The sequence below is a fragment of the Brassica rapa genome, chromosome A10, assembly GCF_000309985.2.
Source record: "Brassica rapa cultivar Chiifu-401-42 chromosome A10, CAAS_Brap_v3.01, whole genome shotgun sequence".
In the NCBI taxonomy this organism is placed as follows: Eukaryota; Viridiplantae; Streptophyta; class Magnoliopsida; order Brassicales; family Brassicaceae; genus Brassica; species Brassica rapa.
In genome coordinates, this window is record NC_024804.2 from 20,394,704 (window position 1) to 20,414,491 (window position 19,788).

The 19,788-nt window shown below is 36.9% G+C and overlaps 5 protein-coding genes and 1 non-coding gene across 6 annotated transcripts; 3 read left to right on the plus strand and 3 right to left on the minus strand.

Moving 5' to 3' along the window:
- Positions 1 to 1,292: 1,292 nt before the first annotated feature.
- LOC103847435 (ankyrin repeat-containing protein At5g02620) lies at positions 1,293 to 4,418 on the minus strand. Its single transcript, XM_009124515.3, has 3 exons — positions 3,284 to 4,418; positions 2,804 to 3,213; positions 1,293 to 2,381 (listed from the first exon to the last, which is right to left on the minus strand). The coding sequence occupies exons 1-3, from the start codon at positions 3,603 to 3,605 to the stop codon at positions 1,530 to 1,532; spliced, it is 1,584 nt and encodes a 527-aa protein (XP_009122763.1). The 5' UTR covers positions 3,606 to 4,418; the 3' UTR covers positions 1,293 to 1,529.
- A 340-nt stretch (positions 4,419 to 4,758) lies between these two features.
- On the plus strand, positions 4,759 to 4,832 carry TRNAR-UCG. Its single transcript has one exon. It is a non-coding gene; the product is annotated as a tRNA-Arg (tRNA).
- Positions 4,833 to 4,917: 85 nt separating this feature from the next.
- On the minus strand, positions 4,918 to 6,240 carry LOC103847436 (60S ribosomal protein L35-4). The gene is made up of 4 exons (XM_009124517.3): positions 6,028 to 6,240; positions 5,811 to 5,946; positions 5,319 to 5,475; positions 4,918 to 5,201 (listed from the first exon to the last, which is right to left on the minus strand). The coding sequence occupies exons 1-4, from the start codon at positions 6,029 to 6,031 to the stop codon at positions 5,127 to 5,129; spliced, it is 372 nt and encodes a 123-aa protein (XP_009122765.1). The 5' UTR covers positions 6,032 to 6,240; the 3' UTR covers positions 4,918 to 5,126.
- A 161-nt stretch (positions 6,241 to 6,401) lies between these two features.
- Positions 6,402 to 8,024, plus strand: LOC103847437 (protein SODIUM POTASSIUM ROOT DEFECTIVE 1). Its single transcript, XM_009124518.3, has 3 exons — positions 6,402 to 7,479; positions 7,561 to 7,636; positions 7,734 to 8,024. Exons 1-3 carry the CDS (start codon positions 6,655 to 6,657, stop codon positions 7,865 to 7,867), a joined length of 1,035 nt encoding a protein of 344 aa, XP_009122766.2. The 5' UTR covers positions 6,402 to 6,654; the 3' UTR covers positions 7,868 to 8,024.
- A 1,678-nt stretch (positions 8,025 to 9,702) lies between these two features.
- On the minus strand, positions 9,703 to 10,768 carry LOC103847438. The gene is made up of 3 exons (XM_009124519.2): positions 10,396 to 10,768; positions 10,147 to 10,252; positions 9,703 to 10,038 (listed from the first exon to the last, which is right to left on the minus strand). Exons 1-3 carry the CDS (start codon positions 10,534 to 10,536, stop codon positions 9,911 to 9,913), a joined length of 375 nt encoding a protein of 124 aa, XP_009122767.2. The 5' UTR covers positions 10,537 to 10,768; the 3' UTR covers positions 9,703 to 9,910.
- A 262-nt stretch (positions 10,769 to 11,030) lies between these two features.
- On the plus strand, positions 11,031 to 14,553 carry LOC103847439. The gene has a single exon (XM_033281700.1). The coding sequence runs from the start codon at positions 14,026 to 14,028 to the stop codon at positions 14,383 to 14,385; it is 360 nt and encodes a 119-aa protein (XP_033137591.1). The 5' UTR covers positions 11,031 to 14,025; the 3' UTR covers positions 14,386 to 14,553.
- Positions 14,554 to 19,788: the final 5,235 nt, after the last annotated feature.

The window sequence follows — 19,788 nt, forward strand, 5'->3', positions numbered from 1 at the left end:
GATGCCCATGGATTACTAAAGGTGTAAAAAAACATTCCCCGTAAAAGTGTAAAATAAAGTTGTTCAACACAAGTAAAAGAAGAATCGTAGCTAAAAACATATATTATTTTCCAAGTTGTTATATCTTTCAAATTAAATTACTAGATAGACCATATAGATGATCATGTATGTGTTTCAAGATTCAACTAACACGTCGTATATATAAATTTTAACATCAATCATACACCAAAAAAACTCAACTTCTGACGTAGGAATAGATAATCTCAATAAACCTACATTTTCGTTTCGAATATTATTTATGAACGGAAAAGGTACCATGTTGATTCATTTTCCTTCGCAGTGTTAACCTATGCATATTCAGTCACCAACATTCTTTGTGTTGACTTTGAAGAGAATGAGGTAAAGTATTCATTCAATTAAAATATGTGTCCCATTTAATTAGTTGGCATCGTCGTGTGTAATACTGGAAGAGTCAACAGACCGTCGTTTTACAAATTAACCGCATTATAAGATTTAGCTTGCACAATCTACAAATTATAAATGATACAGAAATATATATTAGTCACACTTATACGAAGGTTGTTTAGTGCATGATGGATAGTTAAGTGGAACAATTAGAGGATTTAATATTCAAGTGCTTACCAAAATCCGTGTCACGCCTGCTATGATTATTGATTAGTGGGGGCTTAGAGAACCACACATAATCACGTTTCACGACCACGAAAGAAACTAATATATGAAAACCTTTTGTCGTGTCAAGAGTTTTCTTTTAAACAATAATATTACGTGGAAGATAACCAAACCTGAATGTATTTCCTAAAACTCGGAAATGAATACATAAGATATTTTTCCTTAATTTGTTATACATTATTGATAAATCGAATTTAGATAGACGTGGTCCCGTGGACAAGTAATGTCGCTTAATTTGTACAATAATGGCAGAAAGCTTCAAACTCCCAATTAATAATTTCCGGATGAAACAGAGATGGTGGCAAAATTTTCTTGAATAAATGGGGTTTTAAAACAATAATTGGATATAAAATTACAAAAGATATTAAAAAACAAAAAAAAATCATGATATTGCCATACACCAAACATGGCATGCTTGATTTCTGACGCTTAAGCTTCAAGACTCATCAACGAGACAGTATGTCGCCAGACTATATATTATCCAGCTCTCTTATTCTTCGTTAATTTATTATTTGCTTATATCTGAAATCATTATAATCATTGCATAAAATTTTCACGTAGTCTGAACTCGGAAGGTCCTAGATCACCTTAGAAGAGTTAGGTAGGTAGCCTAGGTCATACAAAGCGAGACCCGGCTGATAAGTAATCCATTACTTTTCTTATGTTACTTGCAACGTAATGTTTAGGTAAAAGCTTATACAATGGTATATACTATTTTTCATTTCTTACATTACATATACAGAATCTTCACAAACAAAGAGATCTCCTTTTATTTCTGGATACAAAAATCTCTCTGTTCTTGAATGTGTCTTCTTCAACTACTATCTCTTTCACTCCAATCAAACCGCATAAAGCTTCCGGTTATGCTTGTGATCAACTAAATCAGCATCTGACATCATTGAAGCTGGAGACGACTTAGACCCTTCAATCCTATTAGCAACAACCCAATAACACATAGTCCCAAGTGTTGAAACCATAATCAAAGCTCCAATGGCTGTTATACCAATCGCCAACGGCCTCTCCTTATCACCCACAACTACGAAAGACAGCGACAAGAACGCCACCGAGATCATTATGCAAGCCATCCACATTAGCTTGTTGATTATCGCCATCATTTGCTTCTTAGCCTTCCTCTCTATAACCACAACCGATGTCTGAACCACAACAACAGCTAGAGAGATGAAGAGCGCGAAAGAATCAAACACTACAAAGATCAAGAACTCGGGTCTCGAAGCTGCTCTCGCCTCTCCGAGTGTATACCCTGAAGGAACGTTTTTAGGATCGTCCGTGTACTGGCCTGGAACGTTGAAGATAGCTCCAAAGGCAACGGTTGCTATGAGAATGGCTACGACAGTCGTCGAGTTTATGGCGTTGTTGAGTCCTTCCGTGTGCATTTTGTTGACACGTTTGCCGATTCCTTGGATCTCTCTCCTCGTTCTCACGGTTTGTTCGAGCTGAGTGTGCACCTCGTGGCCTATCTCGCTGACCGTTTCTTTCAGTTTCTTAGAGGAGCCTGATGGTTCAACACTTGCAGCTGGCTTGATGGATCTTGCGTTCTGCATACCGATCTTCTGAAGAAGCGGTACAATCTCGTGAAGGCTGGTCTTCTCAGCGATGTCAAGAGCTGTCTCTCCTGATTTGTTAACCGCCACTCTACTCACTTCATCGTACTGTAAAACCGTCTGAACAATCTGCAAAGAAAACAAGAAAAGAGTATTCACTTTGAAACAACATTAACAACAATAAACCATGAAAAATTCTATAACCCCTGACCGCCCAAGGACTAATGGTTTTTCACGCCCGTTCACTCGGTTTTGGGTTTCATTCCATCCAACAAGTGGTGCATTAATTTTTCAAAAGCTTTAAATACTTGTTTACTGAATCTACAATCACTACGTGACTTTTCTTGGTGCTCTGGTCTTACTACATAACGAATCAATTTTCAATAGATCACACATCGTTTCACTACATAGAGTTTTTTTTATGGAGATATGACCGAAAAAGTAAATATAATTTGGTGATATACGTAACCAAATAATTTCTCTTTAGCCTTTTAAATTATACCAAAAACCGAGATGTTACAATAAGTAACTTTGAAACAACAACAACTTACCTCTGCTCTGTTTTTACGGACAGCGATATGCAGAGGAGTGTTTCCTTTATTATCAGCAGCATTGATCAACGAAGGATCTGCTTTCATCAACGCATCAACGATCTCAGCGTTCTGTCCTTTAACCGCCATATGAAGCGAGGTTTGACCTTTCTTGTCGACTCTCGTAACCATTCCAACTTTCTTCCCAATCAGCTCCTTCACAATCTCCGTGTGCCCGTTTCTAGCGGCAGAGTGCAAAGCGGTTTTACCGTTGCTTCTCGCAATAGCTGCTAAGTCCACACCTTTGTCCAACAGGAAACAGACAATCTCTCCATGCCCTTGTGAAGCCGCCGTGTGAAGCGCTGTCGTTTTGGATGAATCGAATGTAAACGATAGCTCCGGGTTTGCCTCCATTAACACATCAAGAACCTCTACAACATTGAATTCGAATTAAAATTCACAAATTAACTAAAGTAAAGATTCACATGGAAGTCAACTCACTTAGATTGCCGTTTTTGGCGGCGATGTGGAAGGCGTCGAAGCCGTTTTTGGCTTTGGTTCCGGCTAAGACGGAGTCGGAGTGTTTCATCAGAATCTTGACCATGTCGGTGTGGCCGAACTCAGCTGCAACGTACAGAGCCGTTTCACCTGACTGGTTTTGCTCCGCCAGCAGCTCTTTCAGCTCTGCGCCGTCGTCGTCGTGTTCGCCGATCATCTCTAAGAGAATCTCTGTTTTGCCTTCTCTGACCGCCGTGTGTAGCGGCGTGTCGTCGCGCCTCGTAGTTATCTGCTTCGTCATCGTCTTCTTGTTATCCTCTTTCATGATGACGATTCTTGTTTCAATCTTTGGGATTTGAGATTTGGCCAGACAAATGAAGAACACAGATCGAAGAAGATGAATTCGACAAGAGTCACATGAATTTTGGAGAAGAAACAGAACTTCTCTGCTCGTGGTTTTGGCCTCTTGTGCTGTTTCGTATCATAATTATCTTCTTATTACAATAACATTATCAGACCTACTTACTGTCGACTCAAAATAGTACATCACTTGCTCGTTGTTATTGATTTCCAATTTAATTTTATATACTAAACAGTTGTGAACCTAAACATCATATTTGCTTCGAGTCTTTGAGATATTGCAAACTGATATAACACATGTACTAAACTCGGTTTTATTTGGTTACTAATGATTGTTTTTAAAGCTTAGAAAAACAAAAGGTTAAACGACAGTTTGAATAAAGCTGAATGAAACATAAAACTTAAATCTAAATTTAACATTTTAATTTAGAATTTTCATTCAATAACAGTTTTACCAAACATCTGATATATAAGTCAAAAGCTTATCTAATCTATGATGCATAAAATGAGGAGTACCCTTTTTCAGATATTGGTTGTCAATCAGAGAATTAGAGAAAAGTGTTATCTTATAGATTTTAATCTTTTATGAAGAACAATCAGGAAGATGCCAAAAATTATAGTAAAAGTAAGAATACTTTTCTCCATTTTTAATTTATTACCATTCAAGTTGATAGAACAGACTATAATTTATTGAATATCATGAAGTGCAGAGAACAAAGCATGTTATCGGCAAACAAATAGTATCAACTTTAAATAAATAAGTTGATAGAAAACAAAGGAAATTGAACTGAAATGAAGTTTTTCTCTGCGCCACTGAACAATATAGATAAACAAACTTATCGTCACTGCCTATTTAAAGAAAATAAAACTATTGTCACTGGAACATGACATCAAGATATTTTTAATAAAGGACCCTCCATTATTGGGGTATTATCTGTGTGGACGTGGGAAAACAACGGACACTGATACAAAACGTTACGGCCATTTAGTTAGTTAACTCTGGTTGGAATGCTGAAAAATACTTAATTATCGTTGAAAGTTGGGTTGAAACTCCTAAATCGTACCATGGCAAACATGATATAAGCGAATGAATCAAACGTCAAACACTTTATCAACAAGACCGCATAGCGCAGTGGATTAGCGCGTTTGACTTCGGATCAAAAGGTCGTGGGTTCGACTCCCACTGTGGTCGTTAAAGTTTTTTATATTTTTAATCAACCACATTCAGCTGCAATACGTTACATTTATAATCCTAAAAAGCTCGAACCATAAAGCTATTAACCAAACTGACTTGTTTTCATTTATCCTCTTCAACTAAACGATGACAAAATGAAACGTTCAATTTCAACAAGGTCTTTGAAGATATTCATAACAAAACTTGAGTAAAAATGAAAGGTGGAAAAAAAAAAAAAAGAGGAGAATACATAAGCGAAACAATCAAGAAGCAGAATCACTTCTAGTAGCGCTAAGAAGGAGAGAAGGAAAACTAGACTTTGATAGCATACTTCCTCAGAGGGAAATACATCTCTTTCTTCTTCTCACGCTCTGTCTTCAAAGAAGACTGCAACACAAATAACCCAATGATATACAAATGTCAGATAAGGATAACTTGCAATGATGGAACAATTTTATAACAAGAACCAAGCAAAATGTGGACGTTGGAAATGAGGATAAAGACCTGATGCTTGGTAAGACGTCTGCGGATAGCACGAGTCTTCTTGGGACGGAGATCAAGAGGTAAAAACTTCTTGCTCTTGTATGCTTCCCTTAGTGCTAATTTCTGCTTCTGGGAGATGACTGTCAATACCTGAGCGATTGATTTCCTCACCACCTTGCTGAAAGATCAAAGTAAATATTACAAGTAATATATTTGTCAAATAAAAACCCAACAAAAACTAAGAATACAAATAATATAGTTTTGAGATATAAGTTTGTTTGCATATCTACAACACACATTATATATTCAAAATGTGAACTATTCCTCCAAATGCTACAAAACCAAAACATATGCTAACTTTCTCTGACCTTCTCGATTTAACTAACAATAAAGACAATGCTAAATAATGCTTTTGTCATCCTAAAATTGAAATGATAAATTAGACTAATTCGAAACAAATGTATACATGCTCTGTCACTGTGTTATGAGTAAATGTAGAAGGCAAATACATACATTTTGGAAAGCTTGTTAGGGGCACCGCCGGTGACTTTAGCGACACGGAGGAGAGCGAGCTCAGCCTTAAACTCCTGAAGCTGACTCTGAAGATCTGTCTTCGATCTCTCTCTGAGCTCATGAACCTTAATCCTTGCTAAACAACAGTTAAACTAATCAGAACTACGTAATTTAAAAAGGAAGGATACTCAATGGATCTATCTATTCATCTTCATACCCATCGTGAGCTTGCTGGTGTTGAACTCTGCTTCCTCGTTTCTGGTTCCAAATGTTGCAAAACCCTAATTTTGAGTAACAATGCAAATTTATACGATGCGAATGAGTTGAAAACCCATTTATGAGTCAAATATAATGGGCCGTAAAAGCCCAAGAACCATATATTTGAGTCATGGGCTATATAACTAAAGGACACACTTCATGGGCTGTATTTGTAGGCGAAAAGATGAGAGAAAAGTGGAATAGTGAAAGCAGAGAGGAATAAGTTCGTCAATAAGCCCCCAAAAGAGCATCAGATTCTGAACTTTTTTTGGTATGGTTTTTATGAGAATTAGATTCGAAATTATCAGTAAGGCATGGCCATCAACTCATTCGAATCACAATAATTCGACACGGTTTCAAAGTCCACCTAACAATCTCAATACATTGGTTTGATAAGAATCCGAATAACAATACTACTTTTTTTAAAGTCGATTCTCTCAACCAAAAAATTATCTTTTAACAGAACCTAAATATATACATTTATGTCACCAAAGCAACCTCTCCCCATTTTTATTTCTATACAACAACTATAGACTGTTTCTTAAAACTATTTTACATCGTAAGAAAAAAAAAAAGAGCATTAAAAATGTTATGTGCATCTCAAGCATCAACAAGAAACATTTGCTCAACCATGGACCAACCCTCACAACCTTCTTCTTCTTCACCCACGGTCCGGCTCGGTGGTCGAGCCATCGACCGTCATAACCCAATCATACGTGACGGTCGGAGGTTCACTCCTCCACCTTCTCCTAACCACAACTCCTCATCTGCTCCTCCTTCTTCGTCTTCTACGTATCATACTCCTCTCAAGACTAGACTTGGTCTAGAGAGCAGCGAGACAACACGTGTTTCGAAGAGGAAGAGCAAGAAAAGTCAATGTGACGCTGGTAAGTCGTCCATTAGTTGTTTTACCAGTGACACTCCTCAAGGTTCTTCAAGGTACTTACTGAGCAACCCGGTTTTCTTTGACGGGTTTGTGGACTCTGACCCGATTCCAGTACCTATTGAACCGGAGATAACCATGGATGAAGATTTGGATAAGACTCATGAAGATAGATTGGTAATAAACGCCTCTAAGCATCTCTCTTCTTCTTCTTTCTTGGAGAAGAAGCAACCTGATTTCTTCGATGGATTCTTGGACTATGACCCGGTTATGTCTCCGAATAATCCTTTCTATGAATCCACAAAAGCTTCTCCGATAGCATCTCAAAGCTCTCATGAAGATAAAGATGTTTCATCTCCAGATAATCCTTTGTCCGAACACACAAAAGCTTCTCCGACAGCATCTCAAAGCTCTCTTGAAGATAAAGATGTTTCGTCTCCGGATTTCAAGTTCTCTCCTCCACAACCTCCACCACCTCCTCCTCCACCGTCGCCTCCGCCAACAGAGAAGGACCCGTCTTCCGACCAAGTAAATAATCAAACACTACGTTAATTTTTGCAAGCATGAGGTTATGTCTGAAACAAAAACTTAACAATATTTCTTTTAAAGGTGGTAGTCTTGAGAGTGTCACTTCACTGCAAAGGCTGTGCAGGAAAAGTCAAGAAACATCTTTCGAAACTGAAAGGTATTAACAATTAATTTAATTATATTGTTGAATTTTATCTTTCGATCTTTAAGGTTGTTAAAATACCTGTTTTGGTGTTTTTGGTCGTTGTGTGTAGGCGTGACGTCGTTTAACATAGACTTCGCTGCGAAGAAGGTTACTGTGACAGGAGACGTAACGCCGTTAGCTGTGCTAGCGAGTATTTCCAAAGTTAAAAACGCCCAGGTGTGGCCTGAGACTATTCAGAAGTAATCTCTCTTTACATGTATTCCTTTTTCTGTTAAGTTTATTGCTATGTTTTCTTCAGTGTTGTTATGTTTATTTTGGAAGACAGTTTGTGAAAAACGTTACTCTCTTTTGTAAGTTCATTGTGTGTGTTGGCATCAGAATTTACAAAATTTCTTAAGTAGTTAGTATCGAGCAGTTTACCAAAAAAAAAAAGTAATGATTCTACCAAAGGGGAAGATACCAAAATCTTCATTGACAAAACTAAAAGTTTAATATTTGGTTAAAGTGTGTATGAAATGAAAAACATCCTTTCATCGCGATAGAGGCATCATTTAGATAGTAGATTTCATCATCAATCCCTTCATATCAATACAAATAAAACAAAATCTCATTGTTTTTATTCAATGTCTTTGATTCGTTTTAAACTTTTAATCATTTCGCTGGTTTCCATTCTAATAAACCTAGTTGTCATGACGTCTAAGAAGTTAGTCCTCTTTAGGTTACCGCTAGTATCAGCATTACTCATACAAAACAAAAGTCATAACTGAATCACAACAAAAAAGAATCCCATCATTTGCTGATTTTTTTTCTTCATTGGAACTCTTTTTCGTCTTATACTCGTGTGAACTTGTGGCTACGAATTTTTGTTTTGATTTCTACGTTCATGAAAACACTTAGATTGAGCAAATGTGATGTTAACGTTAGAACAACAAGTATATGCGAAGTTTACGCAAATAAAATGGACCGTCCAAAACTTTTTTCTAATAACAAATAGAAAATAAAATAACTGAAACTGCATGAAAAACATTACATTACGTATTCATTGGTGTTTCCAAAGTTTGTCGTTTTAAACATTTCGTTTTCTTGCTTGCTCTTTTTCTCTTTTGTGGTGTTGACATCTTTTCTTGTTCGCTTTCTAGAATTTAAATTTCGTTTTGCAAACTCTGAAAGTAAAAAAAATGGTACCACACTCAATTTTGAAGAAACAATGTTGACTGACTTTTACATTTAGGTACTTGTTTGTTCTTTTAAATTTGGCAAACGGTGTAAAGGAAAAAAAAACAAATTGGGCAATCCATAGGGGAAACATTAACAGTGTCTTGTAAAGCAGATGTCCAAGATCAACAATCTGAGAGAGGAATTTAATCTCGTTTGTAATCACTTTGACATGTTTTTATCTATAGAAATATAAACAAAGATTGTATGTTGTTTGATATGTGATTTAACTTCAGTCATATATTTTAACAAATACGATCCTTTTATTTAGGAATACTTTAACATAGTATAGATGTCTATTGGTTCAGTTATAACGAGTATAGACCATGTCGAAGTTTATTTACAAGATGTTGTTTGTCACGCTTCAACTAACAGCCAATGAAAATCAATTGGCCAAAACTATTAACTTTTACAGGCTCACAAATCAGAATGAGATTAATATTGTAAAAGTATATAAGAAGAAATGAATAACGTATATAACTTATTTGAAACTAAATTTGTCATCTCAAGTACATACCGATGTTCGTCCACTATTATTCATCTCTATACATACGGAAAAAGTTAAAGAATGGTCCAGTCGGGTCGGTCCAATTAATAGACCGAAAATACGGTGTTTGAATATGGAGGGAGCAATAAATAAAAGATGAGAGTAATAGTTCTTCGCCATACAAACCAACCTTTAGCTTCAACACTAAAAAGACAAGAAAACAAAAAGGCAACCATAGCTTTTAACAGTCATCACCAAATCCTAACACGCAATCCTATGCAGTGACGAACATTCCCACGTCATTCCACGTGTATTTCACGTGGCATATCCACCATTCGATGTCTGTCAGTTTTCTTACCGTAAAATCGCCACAATCTAAACAAATCGTATCATAGTTATAAGATGATACAAATCTTCAATTAGGAAGTAAAATGAAAAGCATATTTTCCATTGGTGAAAGCTTATTCATTCCCTTCTGAAAAATAAAAGTACATATTTTAAAGCATATAGAATCGGTTCATTCATACATACATATATAAAAACACATGCATATATGTATGTGTAAGTACGAAGGTGTCGTGATCTTAGATTGTAGTTCGTGAGAGCAAATCTTGGATTATTCGAGCTGTCTCTTTCTCGGTCGCTATTTCTTCTCTTCTTCTCTCGTATGCCTCGAAGAACTCTTTGTTCTCTTTCTCTAGCTCCTTCCACACTGCCAAATTTACCAGTTATCGTATATTCATATCTAATATATCTATTAATTTCCATATATATAGATATATATGTGTGTGTGTCAGGGATGTGTTTTGTGTGTGTTTACCTGTGGAAGTGATGATAGGCTTGATATTAGCATGCTTGAACAGAGCATCCATACACTCTTCTTTGCCCATGTTGAGTACTATACATTCTTCTATCAAATGATGCACCTGCGTCCCATAAAAGACAATTTGTATACTATGATGAGGAATGACGATCGTATAGTATATACCATATAATCAGCATCAACCAAGAGACGACATGTCAAGATCAGAGTGATTTGAGAACAAGAAAAAGTGATTAAAATCGGTACCAAATGTATGTAAGATGCTTGTGAGCTGTTATGATCACCCATGATATGAGATTTAAAGAGTAGTTTCGTATGTCGAGAGAAATGATGAGGGAAGAAGAAGGCAGGTGAAAACACTACAAGAAAAGAAATGAAGATGGACATCAAAAATATTTATAAGACAAAATATCTAGAAGAGAAAAGGAGAAAATGTTTTTTTTATTATATAGTGACGGAATGGCCTAAAATGGACAAGGGTTTGTTTTATTTTTATTGATTATAGGTAACTAAAATTCAAATCACGTATGTTGCTTTTTAATTTAAATTGACATGTTTATGTTTATATTCATGGAATCAGCTAATAGTGATTATACAACCTGATAACTGATAATTAGAAGAACATAAAGTAAAAAAAGAGACTCAAAGAGCATATATCAGTTAGAAATAAAAGAAATGATACAATGACATATTCCTAATATTTTAATAATTAAATATATTATCCTTAATCGAAAGGGGGTGGTGGTTTCTGCTAGTATCAGCTGCTGAGAGCTGACTTGTAACTTTGGGATCGTGATGGGTCCCATAATCCCACGTGGGCTTCTGCTTATGATTGGTTGAGAGGAGATTACAAGAGATTTTACGGGACGGGACGGGGAATGCAATGAACTATGCATAACTGGTAAGCTTACGTGACGATGGAGCCCGAACCACGTGAAGTTAGACCCACCTATATGGTTAATACTTAATAGTAAAAGTATGACCGTAATCATTATCCTTTAGCATCTGTTAAATAGTGCTTTTATGTGTTCATGTCATTAGTATCTAATTAATCATATTCTTTTGTATTTTGCCCTGTAGTAATGCCACCAAATTCTAAACTACTTCTATTGATTTACATGGTCTTTTGTCGATAATTTACATGTTTGTTCGTACCAGCTACCGACAATTTTGGTTTTGAACTGACATGTTTAGACCGTGAGAGTTTTATTTTTACAAAATATATCTTACTAATGAATACTATTTACAATTCAACTCAAAACCGCTGTTTTTCAATTATGATGGTTCAAATTCTTAATTTGATTTGAGCTCACCTAACAAAAACCGAAGTAAGAGATTATTTCATGGCCTAGTTTTACACCAGCATCAGATTGAATAATTAAAATTATAGCAAAAAGTAAGACAGTTTAGATCTTGTCTGGTATTGGTTGATAGTGCTACGACAAAAACAGTGTTGTGGAATAAAAAAGCCCCTTTTAATGTTAGGTTGATAAATGAAAGTTTGGCTAAATTTTATGAAGCATTTTACAACAACAATTATGCCATTTCATTATATATAAAATCAAACGTCAGCCTAACTTTTTCAATGAACCAAACAACAAGTGTGTATCAAATAAAGTATACTTATGGAGATGGACAGTTCACGGGTGTGTGTGTGTCCGGAACCCATATGGACGGGTAATGGTAATGGTAATGGCCAAGAGAGGTTGTAATATGATACCACATTATATAATGAATAATATGGGTTTTATAAAAAATACATATGGAGATGGACAGTTCACGGGTGTGTGTGTTTGTCCGGAACCCATATGGACGGGTAGTGGTAATGGTAATGGCCAAGAGAGGTTGTAGTATGATACCACATTATATAATGAATAATATGGGTTTTATAGAAAATAGTCTTACAAATAACAAATCCAAAATGCAATTCCCTGACAAACGTTGGTTGGAAACAAAATACTAACATTCGTACATTCAACTCACTTACTCACGTACTATTATATGACGATGTGGTTTGTTATTTTCTCAACCCATCATTCCGATAAAATCAAAACTAACCCCCAGTACTGTGTTCCACAAAATTATAAGTACTTAGTATACTAGGACATGAGTTCGATGTACGTGTGTTTCCCCCACATCTTCTGTTGTTGGATTCTCGAACCTTTTGGCCATTTGGGGGACCACCAACACCAAGTTTGGTAACGGTATTTTTCGAAGGACTCCTTGTTGGGAAACTCAATAGCTGGTACAAAGTTCACAAGATCACTAATACAATATAGTTATTGCAACACACATCCATCAGCTGGTACCGGTTTCAACAAATACTTTGGAAGTGGAAACAATAAGAATATATAAATTCAAAATAGCTGCAGTATATATATATATATATTTATTTTGAACTGGTATATATATATATATATATATATATTTTTAACTGGTATATATATATATATATATTTTTTTTTTTTTTGAACTGGTATATATTTTTCTGTTTAACGCAATTTCATTCGCAGTGTATGCATAAATACTCATCTATTTATAAACCATCTAATCTAATCTCAATGCATATTTAGTGAACAAACCCTAATATGATTTTTTTTTTTTGTAAAAGCAGTCAAAGCTAAACAATTTCAGAGAAAACGAAAATGAAACCCAAATAATTAGCGCTGTTATCATACTTCCAAAACAATTTTTGCTCAGTTATCATCCGAGTTTGATTGGTAAACGTTTGTCATATCTACGGGCCTAAACTATTTTCACGTGTGCTGAGAGTCACAAAGCCCAATAAAGCCCAACTCAGTGCAGTGGCACAACGAACTACTGAAGTTGCTAGAGATCCAGCGAACTTCCGAGTTCATCTATAATTAGCAGTGTCCATAACTCTCTGTGTTTGTCTTTGGTCTTTACCTCTTTACCCTCTGTGTATGTAGGTTCCCATTTGTGTTTGAATCATCTACAACAATATGTACTGTAACTTCTTTAGATCATTTAAAAAAAAAAACAACTCCAAATTTTTAATCATCATACGTATTTGCATACGTGTCTGTATGACTCTACGGGACTTGTAACAACATTTACTTCCAATGAGACTGACATCTCCCCACATGGGGGAGAAATGTTTGTCCTCTAGGCAGGAAAAAGTAAAGTTATTACAATCATAAAATAATTGAGGGTTCCTAATTTAATGTTCAAAAATCTTATCGGGAGTTTTTAATATCTGTCAGACCTATATTTTTTTACATGTCACATGTTCTCAGCAAATGCAGTGAACTTATCGGTTACCACTAAATGCAATGAACTTTGTTGGTTATTGGAGAAGATTACAATTAATTGTAGTAATTACTTTTTTCACCAATAAGATACTGCAGAAGTATTACTATTCAGATACAACTAACCATGTATCGATCTCCTACGCCGTGTGGACTCGTGTATCTGATGGATACATTGCAACTTATTTACCTAAAACACGTATAATTTTATGGTCAAATCTTAGTTAAACATTTGCCTAAGCAAAGTCAGACCTTTTTAGGTAACTTGTATTTTGACTTGTTGGAGATGTTTACTATTCATAACTTTGGATCTGAATCATCTGACCATGCACAAAACTATGAAAACATTAAAGATAATTACTAAATACATAGAACCAATGGTGGTACACGTTGGAAAGAGTTTTTAAAACGAATTCTTCTTCAACTCTGATAATCACTTACTTCAAATGTAGTAGGATCGAATATCTTTCTACTTTGCAAAGAGTTCCATATTTCATTTAATTCATACTTTTTATAATAGTTAAAAATTATAAATTGACTATTATTTAAACAAAAGAATTTACCATTGCATGCGCTCAATTCGGATAATCACCGTCTACCTAACCCCATGTGTTTTAACCCTCCCTATATAAACTCACTATCTCGATCTCATCACTCGAAACAAATCAAACACTCTCTCTCTATCTCTATCTCTCTCTCTTTCTCTGCTCCCTATCCATCTTGTCTGAATCCACAACTCACAATGTCGGAGAGACCAAGCCGTCACCAGAGAAGACCTTCTCAGACCGTTTTTCCTATCTCTCTCGAGGATCTCTCAGACATCTCTCTCACAGCAAATCCTCCATCCTCTATCCCTTCTCAGCCACCACGCCATCAGATCCCTCCGCCATCTCCGGCAGCTCCTCCGGCAAACCGTCACAGCAATGACGACAATGTTAGCAAGGAAGGGAACGCCTCTTCTAATTGATATCAAATTATCCTTTGTTTTAATTTAAAATATAAGCCATTTTGTTGTTGTTCTTCTGTCTTCTTTTAAAGCTCTCGCTTAATGATCAGATTTGTCTTTGTTTAATAACTGAAATGATAATGAATCGATCGTAATTTTGTATTTACATATGTTAAATGATTTTGGACTTCTGCTGGTGCTGAATGAATAATACAGGGGAAAGCTTATAAGTTTATAACATATTTTGATGTTCTAAATCGTGACAAGCAAAATTTACTGTGGTAAAACTGTGATTCAGAATTGCCTTTTTCGTGTAAATATTAAGAAATTACCATATTTTGAAAATTTTATCTGAATCTTACAAGCTATAGTTGACATTGACCGCGAGATTCGTGGGTCTTCTACATTGAAATATGAAAAGGCTTTGAAGTCCGGAAACAATTATATTAAAATATATCAACTAGACGCAAAACTCAATAATAAATACAGAATTTTGTTAGTATATTAAATCTTTTTTTTTTTTTTTTTTTTGTCGTCAACTTTACAGACTCATATAGACTCTGTAAACCAAGCCGGAAGATATTGATCCATGTGAACGACGAAAGACGGCTGAATCCTAACACTGCGTGCTAGGCTATCCGCCTTTGTATTCTGCGCTCTTGGTACATGGACGATCTCTGATTGTAGGAAACTTGCTCTCAGACTTTTGATGTCTTCCAAATAACTTGCAAACGCTGGCCACTCTTCTGGTTCCGAAACCATCTTCACCAATTGAGAACAATCCGTTGCAAACGTAACCTGAGATTGACGTAAATTCCTCATACATTCCATAGCCCATAGTAGTGCTTCCATCTCCGCATGTAGAGGAGAAAGGCTAGCCCGAACATTCCTCGCCCCCAGCAACCCAGCGAAGCCTTCTAAAGTGCTGTGCCAACCCTGGCCGGAGAAAGTATCTTTCTCTTTCCAGGAACCATCTGTGAAACACCATCGTCCTGGATTTAACAGTGAAGACCTAATCTCTTCCTGTGGGACCATTCTCTGTTCATTCACTAGTTGGGCTTCAGCCCAAAGGGTTGATTCTGTTTCCGCCAATTTGAGCGTATCCCTAGGATCAATATCCAGATTACTAAAAACCTTACTATTCCTTCCTTTCCAGATATACCATAGTATCCATGCGAACTGATGATCATCTAACTGCGGAAATACTCTCCAGAAAAGATGATCCATATTTGCAAAAAGGGATTGTGTGGGAAATGTAGTTGGATTTGATGGTATCTTTGAGAGAGCCCAAACCTGAAGTGCTGGAGGACATTCGAAAAACACATGATTTATCGATTCCTCCTCAGCTCCGCATCTTGTACAACATATATCGCCAGTTATCCCTCTCGCTTGTAAATTTTTCTTAACCGCTATACACCCTGTCACCAACTGCCAGAGAAAATGTTTAAGCTTTGGTGGACACCTGACTTTCCAGCAGAATGATTTCAAACCATCGACCGTAGGTCCAAAAAATGCTGGTGGTTTTGCTCTATCCGGGTAAACTCGTTCTACCTGATATCCCGATTTAACCGTGTATTTCCCAGTTGTTGTGAAATGCCATCCATCTTTGTCCTCCAACTGATATCTACTCAGTCGTATACTCTCGATAATTTTCACATCCTGTGGATCCACTAGAGCCTGAAGTGCCTGCGAGTTCCAAATTCCCAAAGTGGGGTCTATAAGAGAAGCCACTGTGAGGTCAGGGTAAAGATTGTGTTGGTTTTTATTTGCTGGTCTCGGGCGAGTGGTTGGGAGCCAAGGATCATTCCATACAGAGATAGAAGATCCTGATCCCACCCGTTTGATTAGTCCTTTGCTAACCAGAGATCTAGCTGATGTAATACTCCGCCATCCATATGACGGAGAGTATGAGCGAATCGGTTCCAGGGGTGAGGCATTCCTGAAATATCGACCTTTAAAAACTCGAGAAAATAAAGTATTTGGCTTCTCGATCAATCGCCAAAACTGTTTACCAAGCATCGCTGTATTGAAATCAGTGATGTCTTTAAAACCCAGTCCTCCTTCCTCCTTGCTAACACATACTTTATCCCAAGATTTCCAATGCATACCTCTCGTACTTCCCCCGGGGCTCCACCAAAATTGGGCTACCGCACCTGTCAGTTTCTTTACGGTTGCCTTAGGCAATCGATAGCAAGACATCACATGATTTGGTAATGCCGTAATCACCGATTTAATAATCACCTCTTTTCCTCCTTTTGTAAAGAACTTAAAAGTCCAACCATTAACCCGTTTGTTTAGTCTATCCTGCACAAAACTAAAAACCTGAACCTTTGAACCCCCAAGATTTTCTGGTAATCCTAGATAAGTTCCCATTCCTCCATGATTCTGAATGCCCAGGATGTCTCTCATTTCCTGTCTGTTGGACTCTTCAATTTTATGTCCAAATTGGATCGAAGACTTCTCAAAATTAATGAGTTGACCTGACACCATCTCATATTCCTTTAAGATTCTGAGAATAGTTTGACATTCCTCTCTCTGGGCTTTGCAAAAGAAAAGACTATCATCCGCAAACAGTAGATGTGAAATGGAAGGACATGCTCGAGCTACCTTCATTCCTGTCAATTGTTTCCCATCCTCCGCCTTTTTAATATTTGCAATCAAAGCCTCAGTGCACAAAATAAATAAATAAGGAGATAACGGATCTCCTTGCCGTAACCCTCTATTCGGAATAATAAGGCCTCTTGGTTGTCCATTTAGTAAAACCCGATATTGAACCGATGATATGCATTCCATCATTAATTTAATCCAATGAAGATCAAAACCCATCTTCTCTAGTAAAGCTTTAATAAAGTCCCATTCCACTCTATCATACGCTTTGCTCATATCCGTTTTAATTGCCATATATTTTCCTTGACATGATTTGTTAGTCCGTAATCCATGAAACATCTCCTGAGCTATAAGAATATTATCAGTTATCAACCTCCCTGCCACGAATGCCGATTGCGTTTCCGAAATAAGAGACGGCAGACAAAGTTTCAGCCGCTGGCACAGAACCTTCGAGATAATTTTATACCCGACATTACATAGACTAATGGGTCTCAATTCCGTCATCCTAGTAGGCCTCTCCGTCTTTGGGATCATACATATATTAGTAATATTTAACCGTGGATCCAAGTCCCCAGACACCAAAAAATTATTTACCATTGTTACCAAATCATTCTTAATGATATGCCAGGAATGCTGGAAAAAAAGAGCCGTCATACCATCCGGTCCTGGCGCCTTCTCTGGATGCATCATAAACAAAGCCTCTTTTACCTCACTCTCAGTCGCCACTCTCAACAATCGTTGATTCATCTGAGGAGTGATACCCGTTGTTACCTCTGAGAGAAAACTATCAAATCCTGTCGGCGAAGTGGTACTAAACAGCTCTTCAAAATAGTCAACAGCCACCTTTTCCACTCCAATATCTTCTGTAATCCAGTTCCCCGCAGCATCATGTAAGCCAACAATCCTATTCCGAACTCGTCGTTGCTTAGTTAAGGCATGATAGAACTTGGTATTTAGATCCCCCGAAGAGTACCACATATTCCTACTTTTCTGGTGCCAATAATCTTCTTCATCCTTATAAGCTTCTTGTAACTTTCTGGAGACCTCCACAATATCCTCCTGTGACCTAGCATTATCTGTCTGAACCTCCTCGAGGGCCTTTTGTAAATCGCTTATTTTCTCCTTGCCATAAGGTGGATTATTTTTCCGCCATTTTGCAATTTCATGTCGACAATTGCTAATTTTTGCTACTATATCATCCTCGCTACGAATCCTATCATCTGACCAACCCGTCGTAATGGATTCCAGAAGCCCCTCTTGCCCTACCCACCTCTTATCAAACCGAAATTGCCCTTTCCTTCTGTGAACTTTATCGTCTAGATACGCCACCACTGGTCGATGATCGGATGCCACCAAACCTAGATATTCTGTGTAAGAACAGGGAAATAGAGTATGCCACTCCTCATTTGCTAGAGCGCGATCTAACCGACACCTTACAGTCACAGCCCCTTTTCCTTTTCCTCTTCTCCCCTGCCACGACATTTTGTTCCCTCTAGCCGGAAATTCCAGAAGTCCAGTATTTCTTATCATGTTATTAAAAGGGATAAAAGAATCCGCACTTCTCAAAGCTCCTCCATCTTTTTCATGATTTCCCGTAATCTCGTTTAAATCACCAATAATAAACCAGGGCTCAGATCTTGCAATGCCATACCTAGTTAATCTTTCCCACACTTGTTCCCTCATTTGTTGAACCGGATCTCCATAAACAAATGTGAGAAACACCTTTTTCCCCAAAGCCACCGCCTCCACATCTATCATTCGATTACTTGAATAGAGTATATTAACTTGATACTCATTATTATAGAAAAGTGCTAGACCACCACTCCTTCCATTTGGTTCCACTGTAACCAGATTATCAAAACCCGAATGTAATTGAAATCTGTGTACAAAGTCATACTCCTGTTTGGTCTCTGATAAAAAAAGAAAATCTGGTTTATGTTTGTGCCATATCTCTCGCAGATAACTCATTGTCCATTTACTTCCCATTCCTCTACAGTTCCAACTTAGTGCTCTCATTAAAAAATATAAAAATACTCCCAAGAGTTAGCAAAATTGGGTTTAATGATACCCTGAAATCCCAACCACCAAAACACCATAACCCCATAAAACACCAAACTTTCACTCCACCCGTCACAATAAAACGGCTTCAATATAATAATGGTACGCCCTGTCCCTATTCCAATGATATACATTATTTCCAAATCCACCTCATCATCTAGTTTGAAACCAATAAACACCATGATAGAAAAAACAAACATATGAGACTTGTTCTTCACGTAAAGCAGAGAAGAATAATCTGTATACATTTCTAAATCATCTTCAATATCTATACCAAATATCAATTCCTTTATTTCCAAAGTAACCACTCTAATCTTCACCAAATAAACCATCTGCGACTGGTTTAAAGAGACCAGCCACAGGTCTCGAGTCGATACAACAAGAACGTTATGTTCTGTCGTGAGCCACTTCCCAAAACCAACAAAACACACAAGTGCCAAATCATTTATTTGTCTTTTAAGAACAATAACCAGCATAAATAATACCGCTTCGAGAATACCAACCCTCCTGTTATGATCACATACGCTCAACAAAATAAACCAAATCCAAAAACCAATACCAAAAATATTATTCCATACGTTCCAAAGACCAAACAAACCACATTTTAATAAATGCCCATTTAAAACCCAGACATACCAAATAAAACTTGAACTGCTCGTAGAGCTTATTGAACCAACAAAAAAACTGAAAGTAAAAAAAAACAAACAAACCCGTAATATAGCTGTCTTCAAAACACCCACAATCCATAAACAGTTAAGG

Bases quoted from the DNA above. Each gene is read 5' to 3' on its own strand.
- LOC103847438 (XM_009124519.2), bottom strand. From the start codon at position 10,536: ATGTCCATCTTCATTTCTTTTCTTGTAGTGTTTTCACCTGCCTTCTTC. The intron at 10,253-10,395 runs GTACCGATTTTA...TATGGGACGCAG, and splicing joins AAGCATCTTACATACATTTG to GTGCATCATTTGATAGAAGA. The intron at 10,039-10,146 runs GTAAACACACAC...TAAATTTGGCAG, and splicing joins GCCTATCATCACTTCCACAG to TGTGGAAGGAGCTAGAGAAA.
- LOC103847439 (XM_033281700.1), top strand. From the start codon at position 14,026: ATGTGTTTTAACCCTCCCTATATAAACTCACTATCTCGATCTCATCAC.
- LOC103847437 (XM_009124518.3), top strand. From the start codon at position 6,655: ATGTTATGTGCATCTCAAGCATCAACAAGAAACATTTGCTCAACCATG. The intron at 7,480-7,560 runs GTAAATAATCAA...TTTCTTTTAAAG, and splicing joins AGGACCCGTCTTCCGACCAA to GTGGTAGTCTTGAGAGTGTC. The intron at 7,637-7,733 runs GTATTAACAATT...CGTTGTGTGTAG, and splicing joins ACATCTTTCGAAACTGAAAG to GCGTGACGTCGTTTAACATA.
- LOC103847435 (XM_009124515.3), bottom strand. From the start codon at position 3,605: ATGAAAGAGGATAACAAGAAGACGATGACGAAGCAGATAACTACGAGG. The intron at 3,214-3,283 runs GTGAGTTGACTT...TCAATGTTGTAG, and splicing joins CGCCAAAAACGGCAATCTAA to AGGTTCTTGATGTGTTAATG. The intron at 2,382-2,803 runs GTAAGTTGTTGT...TTTTCTTTGCAG, and splicing joins TCCGTAAAAACAGAGCAGAG to ATTGTTCAGACGGTTTTACA.
- LOC103847436 (XM_009124517.3), bottom strand. The intron at 5,476-5,810 runs GTATGTATTTGC...TTGATCTTTCAG, and splicing joins CCTAACAAGCTTTCCAAAAT to CAAGGTGGTGAGGAAATCAA. The intron at 5,202-5,318 runs GTCTTTATCCTC...TTTGTGTTGCAG, and splicing joins GACGTCTTACCAAGCATCAG to TCTTCTTTGAAGACAGAGCG.